Source organism: Oryx dammah, unplaced genomic scaffold (assembly GCF_014754425.2).
Source record: "Oryx dammah isolate SB20612 unplaced genomic scaffold, SCBI_Odam_1.1 HiC_scaffold_3, whole genome shotgun sequence".
Classification (NCBI taxonomy): Eukaryota; Metazoa; Chordata; class Mammalia; order Artiodactyla; family Bovidae; genus Oryx; species Oryx dammah.
In genome coordinates this window covers 71,174,111-71,188,455 of record NW_024070187.1, presented here as the reverse complement: position 1 = coordinate 71,188,455, position 14,345 = coordinate 71,174,111, and the positions used below count along the sequence as shown (strand labels likewise).

General features: G+C 38.6%; 1 protein-coding gene across 4 annotated transcripts in view; it reads left to right on the top strand.

Annotated features, from left to right (window-relative positions):
* The first annotated feature begins 2,635 nt into the window (after positions 1 to 2,635).
* AASDH (aminoadipate-semialdehyde dehydrogenase) overlaps positions 2,636 to 14,345 on the top strand; it is a 28,490-nt gene continuing 16,780 nt past the window's right edge. The window contains exons 1-5 of one of the 4 annotated variants that reach the window (XM_040238257.1): positions 2,636 to 3,049; positions 4,983 to 5,257; positions 5,349 to 5,469; positions 9,269 to 9,588; positions 12,414 to 12,606. In XM_040238257.1, the coding sequence (XP_040094191.1) occupies positions 5,028 to 5,257; positions 5,349 to 5,469; positions 9,269 to 9,588; positions 12,414 to 12,606 (864 nt within the window). In that variant the 5' untranslated portion in view covers positions 2,636 to 3,049; positions 4,983 to 5,027. The remainder of the gene's footprint in view (positions 3,050 to 4,982; positions 5,258 to 5,348; positions 5,470 to 9,268; positions 9,589 to 12,413; positions 12,607 to 14,345) is intronic. The other 3 variants (XM_040238258.1, XM_040238259.1, XM_040238260.1) reach the window with 3 other exon arrangements.

Sequence of the window (14,345 nt, the reverse complement as noted above, 5' to 3'; positions counted from 1 at the left end):
CCATGGGATTTACCAGGCAAGTAAATGCAGGAAGGAAATGCTTGCCATTTCCTTCTCTGGGGGATCTTTCTGACCCAGGGATTGAACCCTCCCTGCATTGGCAGGTGGATTTTTTTTTTTTTCTTCCCTACCACTGAGACATCAGGGCCCTAAAAATCTGAGAAACTGGTTCTGGAAGTAAGGATAAAGAGGGTAACTAAAAGGATTGGAAATTCCCTTGGGAATGAATTATACCCTTATGATACCACCCATCAACCTAAAAGCCTAACTCTGAAAGCCCTTTTATTTGGGAGAGAGTAAAACAGAGAGTCCTTGTATTAGAGGACATCAAGCACTTGGAAATTTTTATACTGAATTCTGAGACCTCCTCCCAACCTCTGCAGCCCTTTTCTCTCATTTGGTTTTCAAAAAACATCCCACGGACTCAGAACTTTCAAATGTCCCACTTTTAAGTAATCATTATTACCAGACACCTGTGGAATCCTCTATCATAAGAGTCCAAAAGCAACAGAAGAAATAGAGACTGAAAGGGGAAGGAAAACTCAAACAAGCTATCACTAATATCAGAATTAAACTACCCTGGCAGGTAGCAGTAGGATAATTAAATTGTCCTACTGTAGCCACGCAAGACTGGAAGGGCTTAAGGGAAAAGCTGAACAAGAGCACCTGAAGTAAGAGAGCAGAAGTTAGCATTTTAAAAATGCAGATGGCAGGCAGGGGAGGAATACAGACTGTAGGCCCCTCCCTCACTAGATGACGAATTCAGAACCTCTTGGAATGGAGATTCAAGAATCTGGAATGTGTTATATGGCCAGCTGGGCAGTGGTCTAGAGACGGGACAGCAGGACAGAGGATCTAACTGCATACAGCAGGGTAAAAAGAAGTTGGGTGGGGGTGGGTATCTAGGCTTTTTCTCCCCGACTCACTGGGTGGATAATGGTGTCAGTGCCAAATATAGAAGCAAAGATACACATCTGACACTGTTCCCCACCCCCCAACACACACACACCAAATAAAAGACCAGTGGTACATACTCATGGGCAAGTGGAGGTATCTCTTACTTCAATTACTGCTACAGTTTCTTGCCACCAATGCCTAAGGACACAAGAGCATTGTGTTCTCATTCCTTTATATCATCATTTGTTGATGCCAGGCTGCTTCCTCAGTCCTTCCCCTAGACAAAACAAAACCAAAACCCCGATCATTTTGTAACTGGGAAAGTGCTTCAGAAAGCCAAACTCTTTGACAGCAGATGTTTGTAGCCAAGTTAAGGATTTATTTGCAGGGTGCCAAGCAAGGGCATGGGAGACAGGTGTCAGATGCACCCCATCTTGGTCTTTAAGTTAGGGATGTTTTAAAGGGTAAGAACAAAGAAATTGGGATGAATCACCATCTTTTAACTTTTAAAATATATTTACTTATTTATTTGGCTGCATTGGGTCTTAGTTGCGGCAGGTGGGATCTTTCACTGTGCACAGACTCTAGTTGTGGCACACAGGCTTAGTTGCTACATGGCATGTGGGATCTTACTTCCCTGACCAGGGATAGAACCCACCTCCCCTCCATTGCAAGACAGATTCTCAACCACTAGACACTAGGGAAGCCCCACCATTTCTTAATCTGGTTTTGTGAGTCAGGTTGTCTGCAGTTTACAATTCTCTGGCCCGGTGATACAGGTCTGTGAGCTCATCTTGTCCTGGAGAAACAACCTGAATTTGTATATTATTGATGATATACCTACCTACATTATATATGTATATGTATATATGTATAAGTATATATATATATATCTGCAACAGCAATTTTAGTACATTAATGATGTCAAAAATAGCATTCCTTAGCAGATCAGATGGTAAAACGTCTGCCTGCAATGGGGGAGACCTGGGTTCGATCCCTGGGTCAGGAAGATTCCCCTGGAGAAGGAAATGGCAAGCCACTCCAGTACTCTTGCCTGGAAAATTCCACGGATGGAGGAGCCTGGTAGGCTACAGTCGACGGGATAGCAAAGAGTTGGACACGACTGAGCAACTTCACACACACAGTCATCTGACTGGTTGATTAGTATTCAGTTAGCCCAAGATTGGAGAGGGCAATGGCACCCCACTCCAGTACTCTTGCCTGGAGAATGCCATGAACGGAAGGGCCTGGTAAGCTGCAGTCCATGGGGTAGCTAGGAGTCGGGACACGACTGAGCGACTTCACTTTCACTTTCTTGCATTGGAGAAGGAAATGGCAACCCACTCCAGTGTTCTTGCCTGGAGAATCCCAGGAACGGGAGCCTGGTGGGCTGCCGTCTGTCGGATCACAAAGAGTCGGACACGACTGAAGCGACTTAGCAGCAGCAGCATCAACTCCAAGCGATCTCTTTCTAGCCAGCCGCATGTTGAACGAGGAGCCAGTTGCTTCGAATTAAAGTTTCTCGCTCAGAGTTTCTTGGCAAGTATGAAAGGGTACGACTCCAAGGGGGTCGACTCCAAAGTCCTCGCAAACTCTGTCCAAAATCCAACGTGACTGGAGTGGAGATTTGAAATGAGAACAATCAGCAAAACGTCGATTCTTTTCAGCAGTGGCCTCGGATGCTCGGGGAAGGGGCGGGGCGGAGCAGAGTGACGCTGTCTGCGCCGGGTCGCTCGTGTGACGTCAGCAAGGCGACGCGGAAGATTACGGGTGAACCCGCGTCATTCAGATCTCGGAAGGCTAGGCCATATTTAAACCTTGGGAGTTATTGATTTATTCGCTGTGACGCCTTGGGGTTGGGCTGGCGGGAGAATGTCCGGATGGGCTCAGACCTCCCCGCTACCCTCTCACCTCTAGGCCTTCTGAGTGGGTCTCGACAGGAAGCGGTATCCAGTGGGGACATGTGTGAGGGAGAAGTACGGCGACATCTGGGGCTGCCTGCACACAGGTTTGCTTAGCTTCCGGGCTAGCCACCAGTTGGCCTCGGATTTGAATTAGTGGTGTCTGGCGGGATGGAGTGGTGCAAAGATTAAACTTAACCAGTGTGCTCTCTCCACTCACCCTGCATTAGACTCTGCACCTTATTTCAAATGTAAGTTAGCTTTTCTTAATAGCATGATTTCGAAAAGCAATTGGAAAAACGTGTTGAAGGGTAAAAAGTGCATTGTTATTAATCGTAGTCACTTCATGAACGTTAAGAAGCCGGTGGATACGGGAAAATAAGTTTTTAGGTTATTTATCAGTATTTAAAATAACCACTAACCTAGGAAGAGTGCCTAACACCTCTCATGACTCAGTAGCAGCCTCTATTGATATAAAGTTGCAAGTATCTTAAAACTTAATGATCCCGTTACATATATAATCTATTTACCAGATTTTCCATTTTTTCCCCCCTTATGTGGTCCCAGAAATGTTTGGACATCCATTTAGTATTCTCTATTGAAACAAATGTATTTATGATTCAGTTAATGAAAACGAAAACCTTAGAAAACAAGAATAGATTTGGCCTTAATTCTCTTAAAGAGAAAACTGGCAATTGAAGGTTTAAAAAACATATTAATTGTATAGATATGTATAGTGAATGTTGTAATTTGTCATAAAAATGGCTTTAAAAAAAAGAATTCATTTTATCTTGTGCATCAGAGAAAGAGCAAGTATTTGTAGAAAAGCTTATTAAAAATACTGCAAATACGAAAGTTATTTTATATTTAAAAGTTTGTGTTTAGAAATCAGAGTATTTCCAAACCTTATGGATGTCCCCAGTTACTCATTTTGCTCTCTTTGAAGTGAAGTAAAAGTTGTTCAGTCCTGTCTGACTCTGGAATTCTCCAGGCCAGAATAGTGGAGTGGGTACCCTTTCCCTTCTCCAGGGGATCTTCTCAACCCAGGAATCAAACCCAGGTCTCCCGCATTGCGGGCAGATTCTTTACTAGCCACAAAGGAAGTCCCTTGCTCTCTTCAGGAATGTTTTATTTTCTCTAATTGATATTGATTAAATGATGTGGATGAATCAGTAGGGAAATAAGTTCAAATACTGACAGTTGTGAGGTTTTTGTTGTTGTTCAATCATGCCTAAGGTTTTTTTTTGATGAAATACAGCTTCACATATTCTTTTTATGTGACCTGCATTGAGAAGCTCAAAGAACACTGTATTAATATAATACTTTATTGAGTTGTAATATTATAGAGTCTAAATTTAATTGAATTTATTGGCAATTTAAAAATCAAATTAGAGGCTATACCCTGGCTGCCCAGTAGCTGGGGTTCTGTGCTTTCACTTCTGGGGTCCTGGGTGGATCCTTGGTTGGCGAACTAAGATCCTGCAATATATATATATATGTGTGTGTGTGTGTGTGTGTGTAATATATATGTTATATATATTTCAAACTAGAGTATGAAGAGCTTAGTTCTTAACAGTTATAAAAGTGACTTGCTGTGACCTTTGAAAAGTATTATATATTAATAATAATAATAAGCACAGTTTATATAGAGAGGACTAAAATTAGATAAATGTAAGGGTTTTTTTCCTCTTTTTTCTATCAGAGATTGATTTTGTTTTCACCTTCGTTCAATTCCTAAAAGCAGACTTCACTTGAATTAGCTTTTTCAAAGTTACCGTACAGGATTTTAATGTTTTAATCAACCTGTAACAAGAAAAATGAAAAAACTAAGTATGTGGTACTTTGAATTTGGTTTTACTGGGTAATAATTTACTTATTTCTTTTCTACTTTGTGGTCTGTTTAGAGAGAATTCTGCATTTCTACTTGTTTCATCCTCATCTGTGTATATACCATTGCCCTCTCATATTTGCTTCCAGTTCTGACAGGGAATTAGGTTGACTGTATCAAAATTTCAACCCTGTTGTTCTCAGCAAAGTTACTATAGACAGTGCGATTCTTTAATTGTGACTTTGATATAGTCATTTTTATGAGGAGTGATTGTATAGAATTTTTTCTGCAAATATCCCCCCTCCCAGCAACAAACTCCATGAAACTCCTTGTTCCCCTAACATTTCTTGATATAGGTAGAGTTCTCTGCTACCAGTGATGTTCAGATAAGCGTCCGTGAAATGACTCTTCAGGAATTGGTCCATCAGGCTGCTTCTCTTTATTCAGATAAAATAGCTGTGTGTTTTGATGAATGTAACAACCAGCCTCCAGTTTACTATACCTACAAGACTGTGATTAATGCTGCTTCAGCATTATCGAATTTTCTGCTGTTACACTGTGACTTTCAAGGAGTTCGGGAAATTGGTCTCTACTGCCATCCTACAATAAACTTACCCTCTTGGATTTTAGGGTAAGATTTTTTAGAACTGAAAATTTGATATCTTAAAGTAAGACTATTTTCAACAGATATCCTGTGCTGACTCTGTCCTTTGTTTCTTTAGAATTCTCCAAGTCCCTGCTGCTTATGCACCTGTTGATCCAGATTCACCACCAGCATTATCAATTCATTTTATGAAAAAATGTAATCTGAAGTATATCCTTGTTGAAAAAGTACATATAAGTGTAAGTTTGGCTATTTTAAGTTTTTTTTTTAATGTGTTTTATGTACCTTTCAGTTGAAGGGAGTCCCATCCCCATCTTGATTTCTAAATTCACTAACTCAGCAAAGTTTCTCAGTCTCAGCACTGTTGACATTTGGGGTTGGGTAATTGTTTGTTGTGAAGAGTGTCCTTTACCTTATAAGATGTTTAGTAACCCCATGGCCTCACCTAACAGGTGTCAGTAGCACCCCTCAATTGTAACAACCAAAATTTTCTTCGGACTTTGCCAAATGTCTCCTGGAGGTACCTTCCACCATCCATGCTCCATTGAGAACCACTGCTCAATGACATGAATATATCTTCTGTCCTCATAATAATGAATTGTGAATTGCCTTGAATTTACTTTCTCTTTCCAAAGTTTCCAAAGGAAACTTTTGTAATACTTGATATATTTTTTTGGCCATGTGGCATGTGGGATCTTAGTTACCTGACCAGAGATTAAACCCATACCTCCTGCACTGGAAGCATGGAGTCACTGTACTGCCAGGGAAGTCCCAATACTTGATACTTCTATCTTTGTATCTTTATGCCAACTTACAGTAGTCAGCAGCATTAAAGAACTGTATCCAAGCTTAGATTTTGAGAAAGAGATTGGCACTTAGGCCAGATCTTTCTGGGAAACCAAATATATTATTTTTAAAAATTTTAAGTGACTGCCAGCCAGAGTCATTTCTAGTCAGGAAACACTGCCTTAGGTGCAAAATTGGTATTATATGTTAAGCAAGGGGCAGCCCGTGTTTCATTATTATTTCTTCATTTTTTGTTTATAAAATATTGTTCTACCATGGAAAAAAATGTAGAAAAGATATTCAATTTAGCCTATTACTACCATTTCCTATATGAATCATTTTATATTTGAGAGTAACTTAAATGCCTTTCACCTATTTGTGTATATATGCATCTGTATCTGTAATATACATCAGTAAGACAATTCAAGAGCTTCAGGTATATGGGGGTCTTCCTATAGAATAATAGGTATTAGAGTAAGGCCTCCGGAAAGAGACAGTGAGTATTAATTTGGTAAATAAATATTTTCTGGATGTACATGTATTGTTGTCTGACCAGTTTTCTGTTCCTCAAATTGGTTATTTGTTGATAAGCAAAACTAAGGGTTTCCCTGGTGGCTCAGTGGCAAAGAATGTACCCTGCAGTGCAGGAGACCCAGGTTCAATCCCTGGGTCTGGGAAGATTCCTCTGGAGAAGGAAATGGTTACCCTCTCCTGTATTCTTGCCTGGAGAATTCCATGGACAGAGGAGCTACAGTCCATAGTGTCACAAAGAGTCAGACATGACAGAAGCAACTGAGCACGCACGCACACACAAGCAAAACTAAAATGAGAGTGTGAGGTTCAGTTTTTTAAACAGCCTTGGTGAAAGGTTTGTAGATGGGGTGTTTGGGTGGAAGAATTAATTGTCAATATCAAGTTAGTCTTTATAACTGCATATAGGAAGGAGTTGGAGACATAGCAAACCCCATAAAATGTACCTTGCTTCCTTTTCCATAATTTTCATGATGGTGTAAGTGGTCTCCCGTCACTTAACACAAGAGCAGTCAGAAGTATTTATTGAGCATCTACTGTATGCCCAGGATCTCCTAGAGTGGTGGTTCTCAGCTGGCCGTGATTTTACATGCCAGGAAACATTCTGGCAGGTCGAGATATTTTTTATGATCATGATGAAAAGGGGATGGTACTGGCATCTAATGGGTAGAGGTCAGGGATTCTGCTCAAAGTCCAACAGTTTACAACCCCAACAAAGGTTTATCTGGTCCAAAATGTCAGTAATCTTGAGATTGAGAAAGCCTGCACTAGAACAGGGTGTTTGGAAGGATATTATTAGTATCTGAAAGTAACCTAAGACAGGATTCCTGCCTGGCAGTTGCTTTTATAGTTGCAGAGAAAAAATTAGTACTTCCAAGGTCTACATAGTATGATATCACCCTAGGCGAAGTATACATAACCTAGTAGAGATAGGACAGTTTTAATGGAGAACAGTGTTTGAGCTTGGTCTTAAGAATATGTGGGCCTTAAATTTTTTTTTTACATTCTAGAACATACTACACTCTACCTAATAAACACAAAACAAGTACAAACAGAAAACACTGCTGGCTCCTGAGTTGTGACCTTTTCCTCTCATTTATGTTAATTTCTTTATTGTGAAAACTTGTTATACTTCATTAAGCTGCTATTTATCAACCTAAAAAGATATACTCAAGGGAAACTTCTGTTTTAATCTGTTTCCATCTACCAGATAACTGAGCCAGAAATTCAGCAATCTGAGGCTCACTCCCTGTTTAGAAAGTCACCAAGCTCTATTGATTCTTTGTTCATAGGCCCTTTCCATTCGTTTCTGCTGCAACAGACTCTTCAGGCAGATATTCAGTTCAGTCGCTTAGTCGTGTCTGACTCTTTGCGACCCCATGAACTGCAGCACGCCAGGCCTCCCTGTCCATCACCAACTCCCGGAGTTCACCCAAACTCATGTCCATTAAGTCAGTGATGCCATCCAGCCATCTCATCCTCTGTCGTCCCCTTCTTCTGCCCTCAATCTTTCCCAGCATCAGAGTTTTTTCAAATGAGTCAGCTCTTTGCATCAGGTGGCCAAAGTATTGGAGTTTCAGCTTTAGCATCAGTCCTTCCAATGAACACCCACGACTGATCTCCTTTAGAATGGATTGGTTGGATCTCCTTGCAGTCCAAGGGACTCTCAAGAGTCTTCTCCAACACTATAGTTCAAAAGCATCAATACTTCGGTGCTCAGCTTTCTTTATAGTCCAACTCTCACATCCATGCATGACTACTAGAAAAACCATAACCTTGACCAGACAGACCTTTGTTGGCAAAGTAATGTCTCTGCTTTTATATACACTGTCTAGGTTGGTTATAATTTTCCTTCCAAGGAGTAAGCATATCTGAATTGTTATGGAAGTTCATTAAAGGCACTCACTTATAGAATTGCATATCATTCTCTTCTTGACAAGCAAAATCTAGTCTATGCTATTGCCACTTTCAGTTGGATCCTATCACAGGTTAACGATCTAAACTCCTTGGTTTTGAGGATATAGTTATTAAGGATTAGCAGCTCATCTCTGGTCAACAGCGCTACTCATCTTCTCTCTCTCCCCCAATTCTGCAGCTTATTGGAATGCTTACTGTTCTAACACCAACATTGTCAGGTCAGGTACTGTTTATTGATTATCTAAATACCCCTTTTCTTTATTTGGAGAATAGCTGCTTATAACACAGACATAACATATGAAGAATCAATCTCTGACCTTCCAGGCAAGTTAAGTTCAGCCTTCTCTGTTTTCATTCACATTTGAAGCTTGTTTCATTACCACATCACATTGCACTGCAGATGTGTGCTTTTGTGTCTCTGTGTTGAAGGTGAGTTTTAAAGTAAGGGTAGCACTTTACTCTTGGAGATTTCTCATTTTACTTTTTATTCCTGGATAAAGTGCAAGTGTAGTTAACCCTTGAACAAATTGGGGATTAGGGGTGCCGAATCCTGTTCAGTGGAAAATCTGCCTATAACTTTACAGTTGTAATTCCACATCCCTAGATTCATCTAACTGAGATGGAGTAATACTTATTTACTGGAAAAAACCCACATATAAGTGGATCAGTGCAGTTCAAACCCATGTTCAAAGGTCAGTTATACTTAAAAAAAAAAAAAGTCGTGCTAAATCAGTAAATGAATACTCCGTATTCTATATAATATTAAACTATGTAATACTAAACTTTGTTCCCCGTTTAATATAGAAATTCAAGTCTTCCTATGAAGCATTATTGAACTATGATATGCTTACAGTAGAACATAATGACCTAGTACTCTTCAGACTTCACTGGAAAAATGTTGAGGTGAGCCTGGTGCTAAATGATAGAAAAGAGAAATATGAAAAAGGAACAATGACAAAGAGTATGCATTCTGAGAGCAGCAGTGAAGAAAAGTCAGAAGAGCACATGGATGTGAGGCTAAAGCACTGCTTGGCCTATGTTCTCCATACGTCAGGCACTACAGGGATACCTAAGATTGTCAGAGTCCCTCATGCATGTATAGTGCCAAACATCCAGCATTTTCGGTAAGTACTCTTCGTATAATCCTTCTTCAGAACTTGTAATTTAAAGGAAAAAATGAGTTTTGAACCATCTGTTCTTTATAACTCTTGTTCCTATAGACAGTCCTAAGTAACATGGGTCTCGTTTCAGCTATATCTGAACTTCAGTTCTCTGCAGAGTAGGGCTTTACCCGTTTGATCCAGACCTGGAGCCAAATAGCAAATGATATGTTTGGAAAATTTGCTTCTTAATTATTAATAAGAAGAGAGGGAACATTCCTAGCAGAGGTACTGGCAGGGGTATGGGAGAAAGGAGGAGTTTGGCTTGCTAGAGTGTATTGGCTCTGAGCTGAAGAGTAGGAGACCTATGACCTGAGGGGCAGGAGCCTGATATCCTCTGTTGGAGAAGTTGGAGAAGTTAATCCAAAAGGTAACAAGGAACCATTAAAAAGTTTGCATTTCATTAAGTTTACTCCTGTAGCATTGTGGAGTTGGTTTTACTGTTATGGCTGGGAGATGAGTGATCTCTGTAAAGCTGAGATTCTCAACTTTTGAAGAAAGAAGAAAATAGAGGGGGAAGGGAACCAGATCAGAGAGAAGTAGTCTTAGGAAGTTGAAGGAGGAAACAGAAGTAGAACTAGAAACCTCATGAGACACATACGTAATTTTATGTCACTGTGAGTTTTATGTAATTAAAGCAACCACATTTAAAAAGTAAAAAGTGAAATTAATTTTAACAGTATTATTCAATATACCCCAAATATTTTCGTTTTAATATGTAATCAGTATAAAAATTATTAGGGAGGTATTTTACATTCTTTTTTGTACACCAGTTATTTTCAAGTTCTAGAGTGTATTTTACACTTTACACATCTCTGTATGGAGCAGCTACATTATTAGTGCTCAGTAGGCACAGGTATTTAGTGGCTGCCATATTCTATGCACAGATCTAAAAGGAAGGAATGGTTAAATGCGGCAGAGGTGTCTGCTGTAATTGACAGTTCTGGTCTTTAATGAGTTTTTGGTTCTAATGCCCAGAGCTGAAGACTGTACAGGCTAGAGATAAGAAAATGAGGGATAAAGATATGGAAACAGCAAAAATAAGGTATTATTTTCTAGAAACTATTTTTAATAGAAATGAAAGAATTATGGGAAAGTGTTTTTTTTTTTCCTTTGCTTTTAAATGGGAGAGCTGTAGGCTGGACATAAAGAATTGGTGGAGAGGATTGGTTTGGATAATCAAGTAGAAGAAATATGGTAAAGGAGTAAGATGCTATGAGATAGGAAGAGATGATATTTAAATTACTGGGTGGATATACATCTTCTTTAGAAATGGTTAAAATTGGAGCTTATCTACATAACAGTAGGGGAAGGGGGGGAAGAAGAGGCTTCTATGGGAAATACAAATCGGTTTCTTTAGGAAAGACAAAAGGAGATAAACTGTGGTAGTGTTGACCTGTGCACATGAGAATAGTTTTCATCATCTTGGGGCCATAAAAGTCCCCTGTAGAGGGTACAGGGGGTTTATGGCAGGTTTATTCTTGATGCACTTTCTGGGAGTAAAAGTCACCCTGAAGATGGAATTTATAACAGTCTCATTCCCCAGAGGTTTCTGCTGTCAGTCAGATAAGGAAAGTTCCAAGAAGGTTTCTTTCTGCATCTGTTGAAGCCAAGATGTCTTCAGCTTGAAATAATTTTTATACCAACTCTGGGGTTCCAGGTGGGTCCCCACAAATACCATGCTTTAAGATATATTGAAGGTAATATTTTGAAGGTAATTCCTAATTCTAGATAGAGTGAGTTTTTGTTGCTAATTTTTTTTTCTTGGCTGTGCCAAGTGACTTACAGGATCTTAGTTTTCCATCAGGGATTGAACCCAACCACAGCAGTGAAAGCACAGAGTCCTAACCTCTGGACTGCCAGAGAATTGCCAGTTTTTTGTCTTTAAATTCAAGCAGTGTCTTCATCTCATCACTGACCATCCATGCTCAGTAATATCCTTACCACATATATTTTGTTCTGCTCTTTGTTGAGATACTGAGAAAAAATGCCAAATAATGAGAAAAGGGAATCAGAGGGCTCTATTGATCATCACTGAAGATGTAGTATAGAGTAAGTCAAGATTCTACCAGAAAAGCAGAACCAGGAGGATTTATTAGGGATCTCTTGCAAGGAGTTTACTTATACTTGTAGAGGCTGGCTATCAAGACTGAAGTCCATTGGGTAGACAGTTAGAAAGGGTGATTATGAATAGACTGAACCCAGTGGGCATGTGCTTGTCCACAGGCAAGTCAGGAAAGAATCCAGGGGAAAGGGAGAATAATTGCTGACCCAGCTGCTCTAGGGAGTCTCTTTTTCAGAGAAAGCCTAAACACAGTCACTCACTCTTTTTTTTGGCCATGCCATGTGGCATGCAGAATCGTAGTTCCCTGACCAGGGATTGAACTCACGCCCTCTGCATTGGGAGCGCAAAGTCTTAACTACTAGACTTCTAGGGGAGTCCCCTAAACACTCTCTTAAAGGCCTTCCAACTGAGAAAAGCCAGCCAATCCAGGATAAACCTCCCTTTTGAGTAAAGTCAGATGATTAGGAACCTTAATCATATCTACAAAATCCCTTCAAGTAGTGCCTAAGTGCATAAAATATGTTATGGTAAAAAGTAGATATTGCTTAAAATGGCTTTTAACCCTTACATTTATAAAGACGAGTTCTAGAATTAATAGCACCGTTTTAAGAGAGAAAAATAAATCTAGCTAGTATCTGGAAACTTAATGATCATAAATACTTTTTTAGGATATATGTTTATTAATGTTAGGCATTTCTCATAATTACATTCTGTCTTGCCTTAGGGTGCTTTTTGAAATCACTCATGAAGATGTTTTGTTTCTGGCTTCACCTCTGACCTTTGATCCTTCTGTGGTGGAAATCTTTGTTGCTTTGTCAAGTGGTGCCTCTTTGCTTATTGTGCCAACTTCTGTCAAAATGGTCCCATCAAAATTAGCTGCTGTTCTGTTTTCCCATCACAGAGTGACTATTTTACAGGTACATTTTATGAGCAAATAAAATGTTTTGTCTATCATTGTTCAATATTGTAAGTATGTTAGAATATATTTTGTATTTCTATAGCTCTTAACAGTGGATTCATGCTAATCTAGTTAGATTATCAAGGGCTGTCACCCGATGATATCACTTTTTGTTTGAGAATGAAAAAAAAATCAGTTCTGTTTATTTAATAGAAAATTCTTTTACTATGCAATTTGTACATATTATAATAACTAAAGGAACTCGACTTTTACTTAAACCTGTTAAGATACGCCTCTCCTTTCTTAAAGTTTTGAATTTATTTTGTTTCCCACTAAAAATTGGTTTAAGTAAGTTAAATTATAATTGACTTAGAAATATAGATTTTCTGATTTTTACCTCAGTATATTTATATTAACCTAAAAAAAACATTTTTTAATTTTGTCATTTTAAAAGATTTTAAAAATATATCTGAAAGTAAATGGCAATCCACTCCAGCACTCTTGCCTGGAAAATCCCATGGATGGAGGAGCCTGATAGGCTACAGTCCATGGGGTTGCAAAGAGTCGGACACTACTGAGCGACTTCACTTCATGTGACTGGTACACTAGCCTTCAGATATTTCATTGTAAGTGGTTAATTAATAGAATTATATGCAGATCATGATAAATAAAAAATTTTAAAAATGAGACTTGAGAGGACATTAAATTTCTTCCCCAGAGACAAAATTTGATGCTGACTTTCTTTTTGGGCAATGTGTTTTTCATCCTATTTAAAAAAATCTTATATATATGCGTATAGATATAGATACATAAATGAAATCATTATAGGAATGTGGCTTGCTGGGGATCAGTGATATAAATTTTCTCATCTGTTGGTGAATTATTCTGTGAACCTGGGCAAGATTTTAATATAGCTTTTATTTTCCTATAAAATTCAAGGAGCATAAAAAATATAATAAGTTCCTTAATAGATTTGAGTGATAGTTACTTAGAGAAAGGAAACTTCCCTTGTATGTTGTCAGTGTGTTATGCCTCTTTAAATCTGATCCCTGTGCTTAATGTTTTAGCACAATCTCAGATAAATTTACTTTAGCATTGGTTTTTAACCTTTTTGGGATCATAGATCCTTCTGAGAAATGGATACATACTTACTAACTCTGTTCCCAATATACAGCAGTTTTCACATATAACTTCATTGTAATTTGATATAACTCACGGTATATACTTACCTGAAATATTATTTGCAGATCACATTTGACTTTGTAATGGCTCCTTGTACAGATTTTATTTACTAATAACCTTGTCCAAATCTAACTGAATACTAAGCAAGGGTCTTAAAAGCTTTCAAAGAGAATATATGCTATTAAAGTTTTAAAAATTTGAAAAAATAAAATATCTTGAATTATTGTGGGGGAGAAAGGCACTAAAGTGAGATGGACTAAGTGTTTGAGGAAATTAAGAACCTCTTTATTTCAAGAGTAAGGAGTTTTCTCCTGTGAAGAAAGGCTCAGTATTTAGTTTCTCACAAACCTAAAGTATATTTGGGCATTTTTTGCATACTCTGGGTAACAGTGTTACATTATTTAAATTTGATGCCTTTTAAAAGTGAAACATTTTAGTTAGAGCAGAATCTTAGATTTCTAGCTACCAAATTGTCACTATAAGTGTTTTTCATTTTTACATGAATTTCTACTTAGACAATTTAGAAGAAACTGTAACATTTTCTAATTGCTTTTTTCCCCCTGTCATTTGCCAAGT